Raw genomic sequence first — 16,228 nt, forward strand, 5'->3', positions numbered from 1 at the left:
GTGCTCTGTAACAGCACTAAGGTGTACCCCAGGAGATGCCTTGAATAAGACAATAATTTTACAAACCCTGTGTCTTCTGTTGATTGTTTGCTACCACAAAATTAAGGCTACACTGGATCTAGGTCAGAGCAGATATGATCTTGATTGCTATAATTCCTGGACAATACCCATTTTAAAAAGTTTGCTCTCACAAGACTTTCAGATATAAGCCTAGTTCAGATTGGACTCTCCTAAACTCCTCACCTGAAACTACAAGCAGTGCCTTTAGTAGGCTGGGAGAACGGATGCTAATGGGCTTAAGTCCCTCTTGGATCTCCAGGTAAATGACAGGGCATGTACCTAGCTAGGCAAAGGCCCAGAGAGATGGTAAGCTTTACTATAGAATTCTAGTAGAAGGTCTGGATGTTTGGTGTCATTTTTTAATATGTACCTATTACCCATTTTAGTAAGTTACTTAAACTGCAAAGAAAACCTAACACGGAATAAACAGCTTAATCTTAAAATTTTCAAAATTTTAGTGGAATGTCTCTTCTGTTTAGCAAGTTTTTGCATACAATTGCCAATAATACTACTCTATTTTGCCTGTCTGCTTGAGTACAGAATATAAAGGTGGATTTTATGTCAGTGTTAACTAGAACATTATTGGGATTTTCCCAGATTCACCCTAGAGCAGTTATAAAAAATGTATACATTTAATTATGTTTTCACTTTTCTGTGAAAGATTTCCAATATTATGATTGCCTTCCTTTTTATTCCCCTTTTAAAATACATTATTTTCCTGTATTGCAGATTTTTATTCTTAGGTATATTGACCAAAGTTTAACGAGAAGAACTGTGACCAGCTAGGAGGATTGCTGCAAGGAATGGAATTAGCTCATAGCTTATTGCTGAATGAAGAAGCATACAATCAACTAGGTGAAGTTCAGAAGGCAGAGTTTATTTTTGAGTGGTTGAGATACTTGGAGAAGCTCTTGTTAGCAACCAGCAGGGTGGGTAAAATGACAACATGTTTTTTTAAGTGCCCATGTTTACTTCCTTTGGTTTGCTTTTCTAGTTTTTTCCAGAATAATGTAATTTAACTTTAAAATGTTAGACTTTGTTAAAACTTAATGAAACATAGTACATTTTTTGTTCCCTCATCAGAGTTTTTACTATTAGAAGTTTTCGCTATTCAGAAAAGCAGGAAGAAATTAGCTAATGTTTTTGGTATTACTTTAAAAATATATGAAACACCAACTACAACTACTTTGTATTATACTTCATTTTTGTTATCTTCTGCATCTGTGTTCCTCCATGTCCAGAAAGCCCTGGTAAAGTATGGTGGCTAAACAATGTAGTGGGAGTTTCACTTTAAAAAGGTAGGAAGACTTGAGGTGTATGAATTCAAGAGCCTATGGATAAACAGATTCTCCCTTAAAAGCTTATGACATGAGTATAAAAAAGGAAAACTGATCACTCATACCCTTCACGTACATTCAGCAATTAGTAACATTTTGCCATGTTTGGTTGATTAATTTACTAAGCCATTGAGGTGGCACTTCTAGCCTACATCTCCTAAAAATAAGAACATTTTTTCACATAATCACAGTACTATATGCAGTTCCAAAGTGGTACAAAAACACTACTCATGGAGACATTTAGAATTTAACAAAAGACATTTTATTTATGAATTTAAAATAATAGCATTCCAAAACACATTCTTGTTCTGAGACAACAAGGAGCTATGTGACTCTAGTTATCAAAATATTTGACAAGTTTGCTGATCTTTAAGAGAGAAAAAAAGCAACTTCTAGATTTGGGGGGAAAAATTAGCAAAAGACAAAATTCTATACACTGACAAATATTTTATTGTGGAATTTTAGGCTTCAGTGAGCACCTGAATACCATTAGCTTCATAATGATACTGTGTACTTTTTATTTGGATAGCAGACAAGGAAAATGGAATAACATTATTAACATTTATATACATAAGCTTGCAAAAAGAAAATTGCATTACACTTAGGAATAGATCTGAATAAAACAGGTAGCCATTACAAGGTCAGCTCTGGTTACAGATTATAGGTTACTGCTTTATGCAGCTTATATGGGGGAGGTGTAGGATTAGTAACTCAGACGCTGTACTTGAAAATACAAATTTGGACGTGCTGATGCGTACTTGTAGACCCAGTTACTTGGTAGGCTGAAGCAGGAGGATTGCTTGTGCCCAGGAATTCGAGGCTGTAGTGCAGCACTATAATTGCCCCTATGAATAGCCATTGCACTCTACCCCAAGCAACATAGTGTGACCTTGTGTATTAGTCCGTTCTCACACTGCTGTAAAGAACTACCTGAGACTGGGTAATTTATGAAGAAGACAGGTTTAATTAATGCACAATTACATAAGCTTAACAGGCGTGACTGGGAGACCTCAGGAAACTTACAGTCATGGGAGAAGGTGAAGGGAAAGTGAGGACCTTCTTCACATCGTGGCAGGAAGGGTTGGGGGGAAGTGTCACACACTTTTAAACCATCAGATCTTGTGAGAACTCACTCACTGTCACAAGAACAGCATGGGTGAAATCCACCCCCATGATCCAATCACCTTGTAGCAGGCCCCTCCCCTGACACATGGGAATTACCATTCAGCATGAGATTTGGGTGGGGACACAGAGCCAAACCATATCACATTGTCTCTATGAAAAATAATGATACAAATTTGCTCTACCTTTCAAACAAAAGGAGATTTAGAATACATAGAGCCGTTATATTTGTTAACAGAGATTACAGTATAATGTGGTTTGGAATTTTTGGAGGGTTTTTTTGGAGTTATTAGCAGAGCAACAAACTACCTGTTTAGTGTGGCATAATGACCACACTACCAACTTATTTGTAACTTCCAGTCAAAATAAGTTTGCATTTTTCTAGAGCCTTTTTAGTTCTTAAATATTTGAAAGAAAAATTATGTTAGAGGATTACATATAATTATATTGACTTTGAAGTGTCTTTGTGTTATCTTTCTTTCTAGAATGATGTAAGGGAGAAACAGAAGACTCTTGTTGAACAGCTCCTGTCTTTGTTGAACAACTCCCCAGGGCCTCCTACCCGCAAACTCCTTGCTAAGAATCTAGCCATACTTTATAGTATTGGAGACACATTCTCTGTTTACGAGGCAATCGATAAATGTAATGATCTTATTCGTAGCAAAGATGATTCTCCAAGTTACCTTCCTACTAAGCTGTAAGTGAAACATTAAAACAGAACAGGAAACAAAATATTGCTTCCTGTTGTATTTTTATGAAGTACCCATAGTACTTGACAATTACTTTGAAACTGAATACAAACTCAGTTTTACTCATTTTAAGAAACTAACACTTCATGTTAGTTACTGAGAAACAATTCTACAAATACTTTAGACATATTTGAAGTCTAGATTTGAGATTCAAAACATCTTCCTAAAAAAAATTTTAGCAGTTGAATATTTAAGAAAGATATTTTAAATTCTTCACATTTTTGGATGCTTTTGCAATTTATTCATTCTTGGTTATGAAAATTGATAATAAATATCATGTAGAAAAGTATTTGCTAAGATCCTGAAAAGAACAGCCTAGTTTCTCTGTAGGATTTAGTTCATTTTATCACCTGTTACCTTTAAAAAGGCAATGAGCCACGTAGTATTTCTTTTTTTCTTTTTTTTTGAGACAGAACCTCTCTGTCACCGAGGCTGGGGTGCAGTGGCGTGATCTCGGCTCACTGCAACCTCCGCCTCCTGGGTTCGAGCAATTCCCCTGTCTTAGCGTCTCAAGTAGCTGGGACTATAGGCACGCACCACCACTTTGAGCTAATTTTTGTATTTTTAGTAGATACGGCATTTTACCATGTTGACCAGGCTGGTCTCAAACTCCCAACCTCAAGTGATCCACCCACCTTGGCCTCCCGAAGTATTGGGATTATAGGCATGAGCCATTGCGCCCAGCCACCATGTCATAATTCTATAGAAGTTTTTGTTGCTCTAATTTTTACTTATAACAGAATGTATTCCCCCATAAAGTTTTCAGATTTCAAACTTGATGAGAACATTATTTCTTGTTTTTATTTTTGTCTTTAAGCTTAACTATTATCTAATATGTAGCTGAGTTCTGTTGAAATATTTTGTAGAATTTTGTAACAAAGTTGAGGGTGTGTAATCTTTGGGCTGAGTAGTAATCACAGATTGATACATCCTTATTATTGAAAGTATAATCATATTCACCTAAGTGTCATGCCTTAAGATTTAACCACAGAATAGATTCTTAGAAATTTTATCCTTTCAAAGTAAAATTTAAAATAGTAACTTTTTCAACAAGTGATGCCAGTATAACTGTATGTCCACATGCAAAAGAATGAATTTGGACCCTTCTATTACACCATGTATAAAAAAATTAACCCAAAATTGATCATAGATGTAAGTGTAACAGCTAAAACTATAAAACTCGTAAGAAAAAACATAGGGGTAAATCTTTGTGACCTTGTTTTTGGCAGCGTTTCTTAGGTATAGCATCAAAAAGCACAACTGACAAAAAATAGATAAGACTTCATCACAGTTAATACATTTGTGTTTCAAAGGATAATACAAAGAAAGTAAAAAGACAACCAAGAGAATGGGGAAATTTTTCAATAATTATCCTTACATATTCTAAGATAGTTTTATTCCTATTGTTTCAGCTGTGACTAATTTCTAATTTAAATGTTGTTTCAGTGCTGCTGTGGTATGTTTGGGTTCCTTGTACAAGAAGTTGGGTAGAATACTGGGTAACACCTTTACTGATACGGTGGGGAATATTCTTAAGGCTGTGAAGAGTGCAGAGGTAAGTAATTACAAGTTCAGCCAAAGAATGAAAATACAGCATTTTATTGGTTTATGCTTTCCCGAGCAAATAAAAGAACTTTACATATGACAAGCATATGTAGATATGAATATAAATATACCTATAAATTAAATATTTCTAGATGATGCACAATATGTACTCTGTATATTGAATTCCTGTCAGAAAAATAGTAATGCAGTAGAATTTCATGTATTCATATAAATCCAAGTGGGTGAAAACTAATGTATTCCACTTATAGGCCCATCCCTGCTCTCTCCTCTTACTCCATCTTTTCTATTTGATAGTACTTACTGGTGCCAGTGCAACTGCTTGTCACTAGGGACTACATAGTTGATAAACACTGTATACCTTATGGATAGATGAGTTACTATACTAGCATCAGAAGGTAGTAAGGAATATAATCTGAGGGGAAAGAGTGTAGAGGATGTGTGACCAGATCCAGATGACCTTTTAATTGCCAAGGGAGTATATTTTCAACTGAATCCTCATTGAAATATTTGTGTCACTTACTACTCTGGAACACCCCTTGTTTTTGAGACTGTCTCTTCATTTGACTTTAAGAAACTAAGATACTGTAATCTCTTGCCAACTGTGGTTTTACTGGTTTTGAAATGAAAGCATTTATATGTTTGTTTAGCAAAAGGTTTAAATCTGTGGTCCCTAATATGTAAGGACAACTTAGCACCTTTAAATATAAAAACATGGACATGGTAGTTTGCACCTGTAATCTCAGCTACTTGAGAGGCTGAGACGGGAGGATCACTTAAAGCCAGGAGTTTGAGACCACCCTGGGCAACACTGGAAGACTCTGTCTCTACAAAATCATAAATTAGTTGCAGTATGGTGGTGAGCACCTGTAGTTCTAGCCCCTCAGAAGACTGAGGCAGAAGGATCACTTGAGCCCAGGAGTTCAAGGCTGTAGTGAGCTATGGTCATGCCACTGGACGGCATCCTAGGTGACAGAGCAAGACCCTCTTTTTTTTTTTTTTTTTTTTTTTTTTTTTTTTTTTTTTTTTTTTGGTGAGATGGAGTCTGGCTGTGTTGTCCAGGCTGGAGTGCAGTGGCACGATCTCAGCTCACTACAACCTCCACTTCCTGGGCTCCAGCAATTCTCCTGCCTCAGCCTCCTGAGTAGCTGGCATTACAGGCGTGTGCCACCACGCCCAGCTAATTTTTTGTATTTTTAGTAGAGACAGGGTTTCACCATGTTCACCAGGCTATTCTTGAACTCCTGACCTCAAGTGATCCAGCTGCCTCAGCCTCCCAAAGTGCTAGGATTACAGGCATGAGCCACCATGCCCGGCCCAACACCATGTCTCTTAAAAAATATTTATTAGAAAAAATAAATCTAAAAACATCACACTGGTTACTCTTGTTACTTTATTTACAAAAATCTAGAAAACAGCTCTGAAGTAATTTATAGAAATGTTGGACAGTCACACACACATTTTTTAAAAATGTAGCAAGGCAAAACAAGGGAAAATTCCAATTTAAAAAATGGGTAAATTTTAAGAAGAATGTAGCTGATTCAAGAACTTTAAGAAGTGAAGACTCTAACATAAAACTGGTGAGAAAATTTGCTCATCAGATCACTTCTCAGCAATAGTTTCCCAAAAGATTGGAGAAAATGATTAAGGAGAACAGATTTTTATAACATCTATAAATCTAGTTTTATTTAAAAGCAGATATCTGTAAGAAATTTTATTTATTGAGATACAGCCATTTTAAACTTTCTTCCTCCTAATTCCACTGGTTAAGCTATAACACTTTTTAGGCCCCTTGGTTAATAGAGGATTACTCTATAGTTATGAAAATGTTTTAAGTTACTGTTAAGTATTTTGTTGCTCCCCTATTTTTAAAATTTTTTTAGCTAACGTCCTTGAGCCGTATTCCCTACTTTTGATCTTTGATTTAGTTGATCAGGTATCACAACATTTCAGAGATATCCACACCCACCAGTGATACACAACATTTGGAACTGGAATAAAAGAAAAGTTCAGAAGATTCTCATTGACACCATTTTATTATGTTCACCTATGACTCTGAAGTGCCTTTAAACAAAGATGAATTAACAATATTACTATGAAGTGATTCTTGATGCTGATCTTTGTCTTCCTCCAACTCCAACTTATCTACCTTCAGTGGCCTTAACTTCCTGGGATATAGATATGATTTGAGGTATTTAGTAAAACATTAATAAAATAAGCGACTACTTTTTTTTTTTTTTAAGACAGGGTCTGGCTCTGTCACCCAGGCTGGAGTTCAGTGATGCAATCTGCACTCACTGCACTCTCTGCCTCCCACTGTACCCTCTACCTCCCACTGCACCCTCTGCTTCCGAGGCTCAAGCCATCCTCCCACCTCAGCCTCTCGAGTAGCTGAGACTACAGGTGTGCACTACCATGCTCCCACCTCAGCTTCCTGAGTAGCTGGGACTAGAGATGTGCACCAACACGCCTGGCTAAAATTTGTATTTTTTTAGAGTTATGGTTTTACCATGTTGCCCAGGCTGGTTGCGAAGTCCTGAGCTCAAGCACTTGGCCCACCTTGGCCTCCCAAAGTGCTGAGATTACAGGTGTGAGCCACCGGGCCCAACCAAGCAGCTACTATTTCTTGACTGTTTACTGTGTGCCAGGCACTGTGTGAATGTTTACCCATGAGGTTCATCTTATCCTCATTTTATAGATGAGGAAATAAGTAAGAACAACTTAAAGTCACAAAGTTACTGAGGGTCACAGAGAAGTTCAAACCCAGGTTTTTTCAATTCTAAATCCAAGACTTTAAATTGTGAGTTATGCTATTCCAACCAATAAATAATAACAAAGTATTATAGCTACCAAATCTATTGAACATTTGTTGTATGGCTAGGCTTGTTATAAGCACTTTGCATGTATGACTCATTCATTCCTTACAACAGCCTATGAGGGATACTGTTACCTCTATTTTTAGATGAAGAAACAGATTTGCCCAAGGTCCTATCTAGTAAATGGCAGACCCTGCATTTTTAATACGTTAGCTTAGACTATAACAACTATTTATTGAATGCTTAATGGCATGTAAGCTTTGGACTAGGCACTTTTCATGTAATTTTGTTTAATCTTCACATCAACCCTGTGAAATTTGTATCATGTTGAAATCCGGTGTATACAAGTAACTTTTCAAATAATATTTCATAAAATAGTAACTTGTTTCTTGATGTCAGAATGGGTTGGTCAGTATGTATAGAAGTCTGGGTATTTCTTCAGTACCAGAGACAGATATCAGTGTTTAATCCTGTTCTTTGCAGTGGAATTATTTTTCCTATTTAATTTTTTTTTCTTTTTGGTAGTCTCAAGGCCGATATGAGATTATGCTAAGTCTGCAAAATATATTGAATGGACTAGGAGCTGCTGCTGCACCTTGTCACAGGGATGTTTATAAAGCTGCTAGATCCTGCTTAACAGATAGATCCATGGCTGTTCGTTGTGCTGCTGCAAAGGTAAAATGATCTAATAAGCAGACTTTAAAAATTAGTATGAAGAAAATTAAATCAGATTATCTTTGTGAAAGCTACATTATTTTGGTAGTCAGCTAGGACTATCTCATTTTAACATACGAGGAAATCGAGACCCAGAGTTATATGAATTTCCCAAGGTTTAAATAGTTAGCAACACATAGTCAGAGGGTAGGAAGTTCAGGTTTCCAGAATCTTAAGTATTCATTCTACTCTACTAAAAATTTCTCCCTAATTGTGTAAATTAAAATTTACATGTGAGGTTTATGTTGTCTCAAAGTGATTTTTTGTTTTGTTTTTAATTTATACCTTCTTAACATAGTTGGTAAGATAATACAGGGAAGTTTTTTTAATGTTGGAATTATTCTCCCAGATGTTCATAGCCAACAGATTGATTCTAAAGGCATTTTTCATAACCTGTGGAGTTAGAAATGGGTCCTCCTCCCACCTCTTGTAGGTTCATTCTCTTCTATAATATAATCTTTATGACTTTTAATAAGTATTCATTTATTATTCTTGTAATCATAATAGATACTCTGAATTTGTGCATTATTTTTTAAAACCCTGATAGTTTCTGTAACTTACGTAGCTCTGAACCTGACATTTGTATTTTATTTTTCATTAATTTCTCTCTGTCCAATTGAATAGTGTCTCCTTGAACTTCAGAATGAAGCCATCTTTATGTGGAGTACGGACCTGGACAGTGTGGCCACACTGTGTTTTAAGTCCTTTGAAGGTTCCAATTATGATGTGCGGATTTCTGTTTCAAAGTTACTAGGCACAATATTAGCTAAAGCTATAACTTCTAAACATCCAGGAACAGGTAAATACATGTAATTGTTTTTAAAGTATCTTCTGTAATTTTTTCCCCAGTTGATATAAACAAATATGTATAATGTTATTGCTACTCATTATAAATCAATTTCGGGCCGGGCATGGTGGCTTATGCCTGTAATCTCAGCACTTTGGGAGGCCAAGGTGGGTGGATCACCTAAGGTCACGAGTTTGAGACCAGTCTGGCCAACATGGTGAGACTCATCTCTACTAAAAGTGCAAAAATTAGCTGGGTGTGGTGGCACACGCCTGTAATCCCACCTACTTGGGAGGCTAAGGCAGGAGAATCACTTGGACCCAGGAGGCAGAGGTTGCAGTGAGCCGAGATTGCACCACTGCACTCCAAAAAAAAAAAAGTTCCTTTTTTTTCTTTTTTTTTTTTTTTTTTTTTTTTTTTTGAGACGGAGTCTCGCTCTGTCGCCCAGGTTGGAGTGCAGTGGCACAATCTCTGCTCACTGCAAACTCTGCCTTCCAGGTTCACACCATTCTCCTGCCTCAGCCTCCTGAGTAGCTGGGACTACAGGCACCCGCCACTGCACCTGGCTAATTTTTTGTATTTTTAGTAGAGACTGAGTTTCACAGTTTTAGCCAGGATGGTCTCGATCTCCTGACCTCATGATCCGCCCGCCTCGGCCTCCCAAAGTGCTGGTATTACAGGCGTGAGCCACCACGCCCGGCCATTTTTAATTTTTTTTTTTTAAGTAATCGTGAAGTGTTATCCAATAAATGATATGATCTAAATACTGATTTTTTTTTTTTAAAGCAGCATGCATCTGACTACATATATTTGGCTTGCCATTTTTTAGGTTGGTACAATGGAGCATATAATGTAGATAATTCTAGATATTTGAAGTTTATTGTATTTGGACAGTTTTGCTTTGTCTTAGTGATTTCGTTGTTGTTTTTGGAGACAGGGTCTCACTCTGCCACCCAGGGTGGAGTGCAGTGGTGCAATCACAGCGTACTACTTTCTCCGTCCCAACCCCAGAATTAGCCATTTCTCTAAGGAGTTCTACTTTTGAATCTTTTGAATAGTCAAATAGAATAGATGTTGAGTGTGAAAGAGAAGTCCAGGGTGACTTTATGAATTTTGGGCTGAAAACCCGGAAGTATACAGTTGTCATCAGCTTACATGAGCAAGTGTGCAAGTAGAGTAGGCATGTGTATGTGTCAGGGAGGAGGATCAAGCACTGCGTTTAAAACAATTTGGACCATTAAATAGACATCGAAATACAGATATCAAATAGACAGCTGGATGTGAGAGTCTGGTTTCCAGGAGAGGAGACTGGACATCAACTTCATAAATTTTAGGAATAAATTAATTTATTTATTTTAGGAATAAATTAATAGTGATTATTCAGGAATCTCTAATATAGAGATGGAATTTAAGCTATGAGATTAGATAAGATCACAAGACAGTGAGTATAAATAGGGAAGAGCAGACCAGGTACTAGGTCATGAGCTTTCTCTAGGAGAACACAAGGAACCATCGAAGAAGACAGAACAGAAATTTCCAGTGAGAAGGAAGGAAAGAAAGCCAAGAAAGCATGTCTTGTGGTTTTATCCAATCTCATGCCATCTTAAAGTATTGCCATATACATTGCATCATAATTATAAATGATAATTTTACAGTGGAAAAATCTGGCAGACTTACACTGTGCAAATGTTCAAAGCTAATATCACCTATGTAGGGACAGACTGACATCACACCTGGCAGTGCTTTTTGATGTTATGCATTGAAAAGGATATAGCATTACTTATGTAGTTCTCTGTCAAAAATTTGGAGGAAATACCAGACAAACTCATATCAAGAGCCATTCTATAAAACAACTGGCCATAAGTGTATTCTTCAGAAGTAAGAAAGTAATGAAGAAAATATGATGAGTCCAGGTAGATGCAGTCATGCATAGCTTAATAATAGGGACATATTCTGAGAAATGCATCATTAGGTGATTTTGTCATTCTGGCAACATCGTAGAGTGAACTTACACAAATCTAGATGATATAGCCTACTGCACACTAGGCTATTGCTCTTAGGCTATACATCTCTACAGCGTGTTACTATGCTGAATACTGAGAAAACTGTAATACAATGGTATTTGTGTATCTAAACATATCTAAATATAGAAAAGGTACAGTATAAATATGATATAAAAGATAAGAAGTGGTACACACCTATAGGGCACTGACTATGAATGGAACTTACGGGACTGGAAGTTGTTCTGGGTGAGTCAGTGAGTGGCGAGTGAATGTGAAAGCCTAGGATATTACTGTATACTACTGTAAATGTTACAAACACTGTATACTTAGGCTATGCTAAATTTTAAAAATGTATGTTTTTCTTTAATAATAAATTAGCCTTTGTTTACTGTAAGCTTTTTACTTTATAAACTTTTTGATTTTTAAAATTTTTGATTCCTTTGAATATTTTTATAACAACATTTAGGGGCCAGGTGCAGTGGCTCATGCTTGTAATCCCAGCACTTTGGGAGGCTGAGGCGGGTGGATTGCTTGAGGTCAGGAGTTTAAGACCAGCCTGGCCAAGATGGGAAACCCTGTCTGTCTACTAAAAATGCAAAAACAGGGCGTGATGGCATATGCCGGGAGTTACAGCTGCTTGGGAGGCTGAGGCATGAGAATCACTTGGACCCTTTAATTTGGGAGGCAGAGGTTTCAGTGAGTTGAGATTGTGCCACTACACTCAAAATAATAATAACACTTAGCTTAAAACACAGATACATTGTACAACTATACAAAAACATTTTCTTTATATCCTTGTATCCTTGTTCTATAAGCTTTTTTCTATTAAAAAAAAACCTTTTTTTTTTTTTAACTTTTAAACACATACATAAGCCCAGGCCTACACAGAGTCAGAACCATCAATCTCACTGTCTTCCACCTTAATATTTTGTCCCACTGGATGGTCTTCAAGGGCAGTGACACGCATGGAGCTGTTGTCTCCTGTAATAGAGATGCCTTCTTCTGGAATACTTCCTAAAGGGCCTACCTGAAGCTGTTTTGCAGTTAACTTTTTATAAATGAGAGTATACTTTAAAATAACAGTAAAAAGTATAATAAATACATAAACCAGTAACAGTTGTTTATTATCAAGTATTACATACTTTACATAATTGCACGGTCTTTACTTTTACATGACTGGCAGTGTAGTAGGGTTGTTTACGTGAACATCACCACAGACATGTGAGTAATGTGTTGGAATGTCATGAGGCAATAGGAATTTTTCAGCTCCATCATAATCTTACAGGACCACCGTCATATATGTGATCTCTGTCATTGAACAGAATGTCCTTATGTGGTATGTGACTGTATATGAAAGTTTATTATACTCTTCTTATTTTTTTCCAATTTTTTTCTAATTTTTAAAAATATATATTTATGTATGTCCAGATTCCATTCACTCCACTTTAACCACCTTGATCCAAGTCCCTATCATCTCTTGCTTACACTAATAAATCACTCCTAATGGTTTTCCCTGCTTCTACCTTTACCCCACTCTATAATCTTCTCTCAACACAGCAGCAGCATGACAGATTACATCACTTGTCTGCTCAAGGTCCTCCACTGGCACCTCATTTCAGTCACAGCCTTATTATAATGACCTACAAGGTCCTATATCTTCTGCCCTCTCCCCATCCTTACACTCTGACCTGTCTCCTACATACCCCCTCCACTGCTCCATCCACATAGCTCTGTGTGAACTCACCTGGCATCCTATAAAGGCCTTTTTGTCGTAGCCATTTCCTCTGCCTAGAATACTTTTTCTGCAGATACCCTCATGACTAATTTCTTCCCTACATTAAAACTGTGTTAAAATGTCACCGTTTCATGACTCTTACCCCAATACCCTATTTAAAGTCACAAACTACACTTCACTCCACCCCCATATTCCTGACCTCATTTTGCTCTGTTTTCTGCATGGTTTTTAATCACTGTTTAATATACATAGTCATTTATTACGTTTATTGCTGTCTCAGAATTTATGATCCACAGAGCATGGATTTTGCACTGTTCAATAATGTTTCTTCCCCAAATGCCAAGTTAGATTTTCATTTGTCTCAGATGGTTTTCTTTAGGCTAGGGAGGAGGTTTTTGTGTTCATAACTGTAACAAAAGTTTATTTCTGTGCTCTTGTAGAGGGTCAGAGCTTGTGACCATTAATTTTTGAGGGAGAAATGGTTTCTTCTTTTTTTTAGGGAGATAATATTATCTAGATAGTCACAGGGAGAAACCCAGCTGTGTCAAACTGAAGTCAATCTTACACATTCCTGCCTTAATTAATCTGTTAGTTATTGTAGCCTAAGAGCCAAATGAGTAGTTTTAATGAATTTAGCTTTGATTTCTTCAGAGACTGAACGAATAGTAAAAGTTTTATTGCCAATAGAGAATTTTTAAAAATAGGACATTTACATTATATACATTTCTTTGAGAGTTGTACAGCATTTGGAAAAATAAAATTATGATTTTGGCATTTTCCATGTTTCAAAAGAATTTTCAAAGTATTGTACAGCATTTTCATTTGTGGAGGACTAGGGCAGTCTTATTTATGTTTTTTCCCCTGTTTTAGAAGACAGCCTTTTAACTTCTTCGAGGAAAGGAAGCAATAGATCATGATCTTAGTCATAGTCTTTAAGATGCTTTTGACGTGCACTTCAGGGTCCATTCTGATTTGACCTCTGAACCCTTGTGTGACTTTGTGTATTACTGTGTAGACTGTTCTGCAAATTTTGCATTTTGTTTGAATTTTTAGTTTATTTTTGTTTCTATTAACATGCTGGCTTTTTGCAAATCAAGAACATGCATTAAAATTTAGTCTATAAAATATGAATCACAGTTTTGTTCTTTGTCATAGCAGCCTCACGTCAAAGCATTCGCAGAGTATCTCTGGAGGAAGTTCTGGAATTACTAGGAACAGGGTTTCTACGTGGGAGTTCAGGATTCCTTCGAGCCAGTGGAGATATGCTGAAAGGAACCAGTTCAGTCAGTAGGGATGTTCGAGTTGGAGTTACTCAGGTTAGAATCACAAATCAGTATCTAAATCTAACTCTTACTGGCCTATAATGAAAGTTTTAGTATCTGACTCCACAGAAGTGGTACTATGCAAGGTCCACACTTATGCTCTCATATCTATTAATAGATATAAATGGTAAGGCCAAAACATTTTTTTAAAGTAGGTTGCAAGTAAGAGAACCTTATTACCCATAATGTGTTTTGCGTTCCTAATAATGGAACATTTTAGTTTTCTTTGAAACAAGAACTTTTTTTGTTTCTAGCTGTTGTGCTTTCATGTATCTTGTGGTTTAACATGTTTTCCATTGTATTTGTGTGTGCTCATACAGTTCAGATTTAAGCTATTAGGTACATATTGTTTAGCATGGGTGAAATAACCATTTTATATGGCTTTAACCCTCAGGAAGTACTGCATGTAGTTTACTTCAGTGCTTAAATTTTTGGTCCTAAACAAATTTTAAGAGGTAAACTCTTAAAAGAGTTATCTTACAATAAAACAAAGAGATATCTGCCTTCTTTCCTTGGATTATCTTTTTTTGCTAAACCTGTTACCATTCAAAGCAAACTTGTATTTTTGAAAAATTCACATATATTGTCATTGTTTTATACTGTATGTAGTCTCCATGAAAATATGAGCTTCCCACTATAATTGTAATTAAACTGTGTGTTTCTAAGGAACAGATTACCTAAAACTACTTTATATCTGTGGAGTAAGGGAAACTGTTAATGTTCATGAAAATAAAGAATTAAATTCCCTTAGAGTTATAATGTTGGAGCATAGTTAATTCTTATAATGTGTTTGTATGTTTAAATAGAGATTTCTTGTTCAGAATGTTAAATCTCTTGGAGCCGTTGTTCACAGAAGCCACAGACACATTTTACATATTAGCTGGGTATGCTGACTATTCTGAAACTGTAGTCTGACCAAAATAAAACAGGGAGGTAACATAAATGAAGTCTTGATTGGAAGACTATGCACTTCAGACCGGGCGCGGTGGCTCACGCCTGTAATCCCAGCACTTTGGGAGGCCAAGGCGGGCAGATCATGAAGTCAGGAGATCAAGACTATCCTGGGTAACATGGTGAAACTCCGTCTCTACTAAAAATACAAAAAAAGTAGCCAGGCGTGGTGGCGGGCCCCTGTAGTCCCAGCTATTCGAGAGGTTGAGGCAGGAGAATGGCGTGAACCCAGAAGTAGAGCTTGCAGTGAGCCGAGATTGCGCCACTGCACGCTCCAGCCTGGGCAACAGAGCAAGACTGTGTCTCAAAAAAAAAAAAAAAAAAAAAAAAAAGCCCTTCAGTTCTGGCTTAAAACAAACAAAAACAAAATGGTGCTATGTTTATATATTTCAAGTGGCTATAAATTAGGAAAGAATACAATTTATAAGGAATAAGAAAAATATTAGTAAATGCTGCATATTTTGTGAGGGAAAATACAGAATTGAAACAATTTAATATTGAAAATAAAACTCTTTTCTTTTTTAGGCTTATGTGGTATTTGTTTCAACATTAGGAGGAGCTTGGCTAGAGAAAAATTTTGCTGCCTTTCTTTCTCATATCCTAAGCCTTGTGTCACAGTCACACCCTAAAGCCACCCAAACTCAGATTGATGCCATTTGCTGTCGCCGTTGTGTTTCATTTATTCTTCGAACTACTATAGGTGGTCTTCTTGGAGAAAAGGCTCAACTTGCAGTTGTAAAGGATATTTGCCAGGCCATCTGGAAGCTAAAGAAAGTTATGGGTATGGATCTCTACTAAGACAGTTTGTTTAACAGTGCTAATGGAATTGTCCCTTTGGGAAGGCTAGACTGATATATGATACTGTATTAATACAGAAACCTTGAAGGCTGATAGAAGTTCCTCAGAATTCCCGTTGTACTTCCTGTAGAAGTTAAGATAAATTATTTTTGAAACAGTCTATCTCAGTTGCTGTACCATCTTAAGTCTACTCTCCTTATCTCGAATACTGGTAATGTTGGATATTAAATATCAGTAATGTTGAAATCATTTTTAGTTTCCCATGAGTTCT

The 16,228-nt window shown here is 36.6% G+C and overlaps 1 protein-coding gene across 8 annotated transcripts in view; it reads left to right on the forward strand.

Annotated features, from left to right (window-relative positions):
- The window catches only part of HEATR5A (HEAT repeat containing 5A), a 124,739-nt gene that overhangs the window by 16,381 nt on the left and 92,130 nt on the right, over positions 1-16,228 (forward strand). For 7 of the 8 annotated variants that reach the window (XM_050799684.1, XM_050799682.1, XM_050799689.1 and 4 more), the window contains 7 exons: positions 790-989; positions 3,005-3,216; positions 4,715-4,823; positions 8,173-8,322; positions 8,986-9,160; positions 14,042-14,202; positions 15,685-15,940. In XM_050799684.1, the coding sequence (XP_050655641.1) occupies positions 864-989; positions 3,005-3,216; positions 4,715-4,823; positions 8,173-8,322; positions 8,986-9,160; positions 14,042-14,202; positions 15,685-15,940 (1,189 nt within the window). In that variant the 5' untranslated portion in view covers positions 790-863. The remainder of the gene's footprint in view (positions 1-789; positions 990-3,004; positions 3,217-4,714; positions 4,824-8,172; positions 8,323-8,985; positions 9,161-14,041; positions 14,203-15,684; positions 15,941-16,228) is intronic. The other variant, XM_050799687.1, reaches the window with a different exon arrangement.

This window comes from Macaca thibetana, chromosome 7, assembly GCF_024542745.1.
Source record: "Macaca thibetana thibetana isolate TM-01 chromosome 7, ASM2454274v1, whole genome shotgun sequence".
Taxonomy (NCBI): Eukaryota; Metazoa; Chordata; class Mammalia; order Primates; family Cercopithecidae; genus Macaca; species Macaca thibetana.